Here is a 7,619-nt window from a genome sequence, read left to right as displayed (position 1 = left end):
TTCTAAGCAATTACCTGATGAATTAGCATTCATCAGTAAGTATTTCCTAAAATATTAAATGAGATGAACAATTTTAGCGAAAACATTTTAGTGATTTTTTTTCTCTAAATTTAAAGAAATATACACTTTACATGGTAGATTTTATTCTAGAAGCTTGAATTTTATTTTAAATTAGCAAGTTACAGAAATATTATCTCACAGTGGTGGAATTAAGTTTTAAATTATTGGCTTAAAGTCTGAGAAAGAAGGTTACAAAATACCAGTTCTAATAAAAAAGAATCATATTGGGTAATAATAATACTTTGGTTAAAATAAAACACTTGGTTTGCTCATAATGATTTGTAGAGGGTTTAACATAATTTAAAAAAAAATTATTTGACGTAATTCATATCGAAGCTTTAATTATGTTTTATGAATATTTATTTTAATATTAGTTTTTCTTTAATTTTTAATTGAGGGCCGCAGTGAAACATGTGATAGAGCGCTTACATTCTAATAAGAAGAACCAAGTTCGAATCCCAGCAATGGCTCGTGGATTCTAATTCTCCCTGACGCTCTGATTACAGCAAAAATATATAATCGATATTTGTATTTTTTACTTATAAAAAGCAACCTACTAGTTACTAATAAAATCTCTTTGATTATCGGATTCATATTTGTAATAACATATAAAACCCCAAAAAATGTAGTTGAAAAAAGTTTTTTTTCACTCATATTCAAAAATTTATAAATAATTGATTTTATAAAATTAAAAGAATTTACATGATGATTAACTGTTTTCTTAGATCTAATTAACTACAAATAAGTTCAAATTTAAAAAATTATTGGTTGGAAGTAGGCCGTGTTTGGGAGATTTTGCTTTTAAAGCAGAAAAAGACACCGGTGTTACATACTGTATTTCATTATCATTTTAAAATGTTAAATATAATACTGTTTACTTATTTTGACCTTAATTGATGAAAAGTATGAAAAAAGTAGAAAAAAGTATGAAAAATGTATTGAATAAAATTTCAAAATCAATCAAACCTATAACCAAACTAATCAAGCTTAAGAAGTACGATAATATGTTTCAACACCATGTTAAAAGTGGAAGAACAATATTATTCGCAAATTTCCACTGTGGGGCTCGTCTACTGTAAATGTCCATTATAACGACAACTTACACTATCAGATTGAATCCTCGTTATAATGAGCTTTTTGTTATAAGCTAATGCACATAAATTGAATATAAAAGACTAAAACTATAATCGACACATATTTACATCTGATATTTTAAGCAACTATTCCGACTTAATTTGTAAATCTATACAAGACAGCTTTTATCTACAGATTGAGTGGAAATTTTTGAAAGCGCAATAACTTTCGGACGTCCTATATTACAGTAGATATTTATTTCACTTAAGGCGATGTCAAAATAGCGAATAACGGAGAATTGTAGAAGGGGGATCAACAAAATGCGTATTGCTCAGTTATTCGACAGAAAAATAGGGAAGAAATTCAAGTGAATTGAACCATCATTTCAAAACTTTAGAATGAATAGAAATCACCCAACCACATTAATTATGACAGCAATTTCAACAACCGAGTTCATTATTTAAAATCCACTTCATATATTAATCAGAATAAAAGCAAAATCGCCAACAATGATACTTGAAATCGATTGGGGTGCGTGAGGGGGCAAAACAAGCGGGTTAAACCTCCAGCTCTATTTTGCTGTTGGGCAATCCATTTATCTTATTACCAGAGTGAGAGGCAGCCAACATTAATAAATCAATACCAAGAATATCCGCAATCGGCGCTTCTTTTATAAAAAGAAACAATATCTGTCAAGAGGAAGTAAAGAGGAAGACAACCAGATGCATCTCTATAAGATGCAGCAGAAAAAGAAATACTCTTTTCCATGTAAATATCGTTTAAAACCGCGATCTTTCTTCGATTCAATTTTCGGAAAGAGTCTGCGTGGGAATCGAAGCACCTGGTGTAGCAGAGGCGCTCTTATTTAGCTGCTCGAAATTCGACTGGAGCGTCATATCGCTCGAGATGGGTTTTATCAGAAAGGCCGAAGCTTTCATTCTAGAATAAATCTCGTGATCACATATGTCCGTAGCTCGAATTGAATCCCCGCAACATGGGGATTCTAGCGTTGGGATATATTATCCGTTTTTATCGTACTAAAGTATTAAACCTATAATACGCTTAAGCCACATCGCTTTACAACGTAGGAGAATGTGTTTTCATTCCTTAAGTCTTGGCTCACATTTTATATTTTTATAATGGCCAGAGAGCAATTTTTTGAGGTAGAGTATTTCTTCGTGAAAAAAACTGCTCTATATCAGGGATGTCCAACCTATTTTGTTCCTCTCCAACATAGCTAAAAACTCATTTCCCTATCAAAAACTTGAAACTATATTTATCCAAATTTTGATTTTTTTTTTTTTAGCTGCGCAAAATGTGTAAGACTGAAAAGCTTATTATGAAGATTTGTAGAAAAATGCACAAAAAGTACGATTAAAAAAATCAAAATTCAGTTATATTCTGAGCAAAGTGACCCGAGACGTGCGAGCCACTCTGCTCAGAAATGAAACTGCAGGGTTAAAATTTCATGCACGTAAAGTGCCATTTTTAAATATGAACTCGCATGAGTTTTATTCAATCACAATTTGTACGAAAGTTATTGCAATTTTTAATGCGTTTTCTTTTATTTTCCTTTAAATAATGATAATTTATATATTGTTGTAGAAAAAATTATATATATTTCTCGAGATCTTTGTTTTATAAGCTCACACCTGAGTTGAATTCAAAAGCAACAAAGAAAGACAGTTGTCAGATATAAATCTTAACATTTATATTCTGAACTTTTAAAAATAAAAAATAATTTAATTAAAAAGAGGTAAATAAAACATGTTTATTTATTGGAGATTTCAAATATAATAGTTTATAACAGCTTTTACCTTCTAAAACAAACGTCTTTTACGTAGAATGCAGTAGTGCTTGGCTGTAAACATAACACATTTTTTAAAATATCGATTTATGAATTTTGTATCCTTTTTAATTTAACTAATTAGCAAATACTGTGATTATTTCAGCTTTATGCTGAACATCTTTTTCGAAGTAAACATCACTTTCTTGGAGTATACCTTTTCTTCGCTGGTGATATTGAAAAAGAATTTTATTTTAATTAATATCACCAAAACCAAACCTCTTACATATTGAGTTTAACGTGGCTTTAAAACGTAATTTTTTTAAAATCTTTAGCTATATTTCGGGGATTGTGTAGATTTATTTGCTATAATAATAACATTATTTTTTAGTTCACAGCTGTAGGTACGCTGCCTGTTAGGTACGAATATCTAGGTATTTTGATTGTTGGTTGAAATTACCTGTTTTTTATTGTTGTTGCTTGAAATTATCAAGGTTTTATCAGGTGTTTGTTGTAATTACCTAGGTTTTTTTTAATGCTGGTTGAAATTACATTCGTTTGATTGTTGCTTGTTATAATTATGCATGTTTATTAATTGTTGGTTGCAATTATTTAGGTGTATTAGTTGTCCATCACAATTATCGAAAAGTTGATAAATTAATTATGTACGAATTTTGTTGTTGTTGTTAGAATAGATTCTCAAAAGATAAAATTATTAGTAATAATAATAATGATAATAAAAATAATGCTAGTGTTGATGATGATGGCGGCCTGAAAATCAAGACAGTGTCATTCTAGTTTTCCTTTCTGTTTTAAATATCTTAAAGCGTATAATATTTAGTTATTAAATAAAATAATATTTATATTTTATATTGTGAATAATAAAGAATAATCAAAATTTTTTTTTAAATTTTTATTAAGACTTCTTTTCTAGTTTTTCGTATTTTGTATTTTTTTTCCCGAAAGGAAAGAAAAGAACTCTTTAATTCTATTATCAAAATAACATATCTTAAGTCTTAATTTTCACAATTTCATATATTTATTCCAATCTAAAAGACAATGTTTGATGCTTAAGCTATTTAACTAAATTTTAATTGTGATATTCATATTTCAGGTTGATATTTCACCATTAACTTCTCTAAATTGGATCTCACATTTTGCAAGATGCTTACAATGGCTTTAGTTGGTTGCTTACCAGATAATGTCCAACAGGTACGTTCATTTATATTTCTTTAAAATAAAATTGAATAATTTTAAACTGCGATCTTTTCATGAATATTATCACAAACAATCTGTTCATACAATTAATTAACCTATTAACACATAAGCTTTAAATAAAAACAGAAAATGCTATTTTGCATTGAAATTTGTAACTTAGAAGAAAGTAAACTCCTAAATGCAATAAAAATGTTTTTTTTTAAAATTTCAATTAATTGAATTTGATTAAATTTTTTATATTAGTTCAGTTAATTACATAAAAACGTTATAATTTTAGCACTTTTGACACATATTTTTATCTTCATTTTTAACTTGTAACAAACTCCACAAGGCTCAAGAAGGTATTTAAATGCAAAATAGAGAAAAAAATCCAATAGTATAATTGAATGAAATTTTAAACCCTTCTTATTATTTTTTACTGTATTTAAAAACTGTAATCAATGAGGGTAAAATGAAATACATTCTTACANTTTAACCCTTCTTATAATTTTTTACTGTATTTAAAAACTGTAATCAATGAGGGTAAAATGAAATACATTCTTACATAGACAATCGCCTTCTAAAGGCTTATGAACATAAATAGAGATTTTAAAATATCTCTTTTCTGAGTGATAAAATTTTATCAAATGTTGCCCAACATATTTAATGGAGGCTGGATTTTTAGAGGTTGAGCAGAATATATATTTATAAAAATATATAGATTTTTTTGAGGAAATTTACATCGATAAATTTTCAAGGAAAAAATGTGAGCAAAATATTTAAGTTCCTTGTTTAATTAAATAATTTTATTTTCAGACTTGATATATTCTTACTTTCTGTCGTTTTACTATCATTAAACTGGCTCTAATTAAATAAAAAAAGTTAATATTACCAAATAATAATTTCGCCAAATGATGGTTTCATTTTATTACATTCCATGCTATTTTGTATTATTAGAAAGTTCATTTAAATACTTACTTTTAATTTAGTTTGTGCAAGTTTTCGGTGATAGTCTTAAATGTTTTTTTTGGTAAAATTATCACGCGTTACTGCACAGAAAAGTAGAGTTAGGAGAAAAATATATTTTTAGCTTTCGCTTCTCTCCTCTTGACCATGTTTCCCAAAACAGCAATGTTTCAAAAACACATTTTGTTTGTCAATAATTAAATATCGCTTTTATTTAGATTTGGGCACCTTTTTTCATATGTTCTATGTTCTTCTTTTTTCACCGTTTTATGTTCATAATTTAATTTAATTTTTATTTAATTCATCATTAATCTATGGAATGTAGAAATTTCATTTTCTATTGTAACGCATTTTCTTATATCAGTCAATGCAAGAAATATTTAAGCTATAATTTAATTTTACACCTTAATGCTTTGAAATTGTATTTTTCCCTTTCAAAAAAAAAAAAAAAAAAAAAAAAAAAAAAAAAAAAAAAAAAAAAANAAAAAAAAAAAAAAAAAAAAAAAAAAAAAAAAAAAAAAAAAAATTGAAATTTCTGTGGAATATCTATGTAACAGCTTTTTTTATTTATTTAAAAAATTTTGAGTAACAAAGTTGAAAATAAAATTATGGTTATTTTTATATTCAGCATTGAATTTTATGTTTTAAAAAACCCTTAAGATATGAGGCATTAATGTTTTAGTAATTATTATCATAGTTTTATCGTGTAATATATTTTTTATTAAAATATTCAACAAAACGAAATTAGTATTGAATTTGAATTAACATTAAAATTAATATTGAAACAATTTTATTTCGGCAAATATTTTTAAGGAAAATAACTATTGCAGTAATTATGAAATAAAATTTTTTACTGTTATTTTAAAAAAAAATTACATTCTAAGTGGACACTGTGCACATTTGGAAAAAAAAATATTAGAAAAAAAAATATTTAAAAAAAAATTTGAACTAGAATACATCAAAGACTTGAGAAAAAAGTATGTATTTTGACCCGGACGTGATTTGAACACGCAACCTTCTGATCTGGAGTCAGACGCGCTACCGTTGCGCCACCGAGTCATGCACTTGGCTTGTTATCAAAAGTTGAAAAACAATCCCTTAGCTGAGTAAGCAACAATAAGCTGATAAAGGGAGTAACTCTCTATTCTTTTTCACGCATCAAAACATCATCCTATTTTCCATTTTATTTTATGCAAACTGTAAGATTCCGTGCTTAAATTCGCTAATGTAAAGCATATTTTTGAATTATTCATTTATTTTCCGTATATTAATTAAAATTTTATGTTGGAATCAATGTTATAAAAATGCAATAGTATAATTTAAGATAGATAAAATTAGAAACAAATAATAAGTTTCAACACATTTTTTTTTATCACGAAAAACATAACAAAACCAAAAAATGAGACAGCCAATTGAAGAAGGTGACTTACATACTTTTGTAGCCAAGTAGGGAGGAGGAGTTTGGGATGTGCTTACTTAAAGCATTAAGATCACATTATTTTCAAAATTTTTTTAAAGCGTCAAAAAAAATTTCAAAAACTTTTGAAAAAAATTTAATCTGAAACAAAAGTAAAGTTTAAAGAAAGAAAACGTCGAAAAATAATTTCTTTTATGAGTTTTGGACGTCAAAAGTTTTAACCACAAAAGGAAATCGCAAAAGATTCCTAAAGAATATTTTTCTTAAAATTTTATAACAGGAATTGAAAAAATTTTATGTTTTATATAAAATTGCATAATTACTTGATATTTAATCCTAATATTGGATAACAACACAAAAGTTCTAAGTCAAAGCAAAAAGGGGGTGTTGAGACGTTTTTAACGTAAGCAAGGGAGGGGATTTGTGGTTTGCTTATCTTTGCAGACAAGGGGATGACCGAAATCACCAAAATCAGGCTTAAGAAATATTTAAACGACTTCAATGTTGGTTATTTTAAGTTGTTCTAAATTAAATGTGCATTAAAATTTTTGAATATATATATATTTCAGGCTATTAAAAGTTTTTCCATTCGGCCTGGCAAACAACACATCACATTTGCTTTTCCTTTCATGGAAGAAACATTGCGTTCTTTTTGTGAAGCTGACAACATCACACCCCTAGATCATGAAAACAAGTCCAGACTTGCATCTGCGTCAACGGTGCTGTTCTTTGACGAGTGTCTAGAAGTTGTGCATGGATTTCAGACATTTGTTACCATTTTACCCCAACTTAACAAGTAAGATAATTTCTTTTGCGAACTTTACCTTTCCCTTAAAGCACAACAAATATATATATATATATATGTCACGGCGAAAGACCAAATCGGTGGTTGTTGACTTTCACCGGTGAATGTCGACAAACACCAAATACGTCGGTGAAAGATCGAATATTTCATTATATTCCTGTACATTCGGACCCACACCACACCGGTGTATGTCGACAATCACAGATATGCTTTGGTGAATGTCCGAAATATTTATTACATTCGATTTGATATGAATTTATTCGTGGATATAATTACATTTATTCGATATTTTAACCCTTATGGGCGACCTGCAC

At 27.7% G+C, this 7,619-nt stretch overlaps 1 protein-coding gene and 1 non-coding gene across 3 annotated transcripts in view; one reads left to right on the top strand and one right to left on the bottom strand.

Annotated features, from left to right (window-relative positions):
* Positions 1–4,028: 4,028 nt before the first annotated feature.
* The window catches only part of LOC107446022 (uncharacterized), a 26,314-nt gene continuing 22,723 nt past the window's right edge, over positions 4,029–7,619 (top strand). For both annotated transcript variants that reach the window (XM_043048303.2, XM_071184336.1), the window contains exons 1-2: positions 4,029–4,132; positions 7,070–7,296. In XM_043048303.2, coding sequence (XP_042904237.2) covers positions 4,085–4,132; positions 7,070–7,296 — 275 coding nt within the window. In that variant the 5' untranslated portion in view covers positions 4,029–4,084. The remainder of the gene's footprint in view (positions 4,133–7,069; positions 7,297–7,619) is intronic.
* TRNAW-CCA (transfer RNA tryptophan (anticodon CCA)) lies at positions 6,071–6,142 on the bottom strand. The gene has a single exon. It is a non-coding gene; the product is annotated as a tRNA-Trp (tRNA).

Source organism: Parasteatoda tepidariorum, chromosome 8 (genome assembly GCF_043381705.1).
Source record: "Parasteatoda tepidariorum isolate YZ-2023 chromosome 8, CAS_Ptep_4.0, whole genome shotgun sequence".
Taxonomy (NCBI): Eukaryota; Metazoa; Arthropoda; class Arachnida; order Araneae; family Theridiidae; genus Parasteatoda; species Parasteatoda tepidariorum.
The sequence above is the reverse complement of the archived record's forward strand: the minus strand, read 5'-3'. Positions and strand labels throughout refer to the sequence as shown.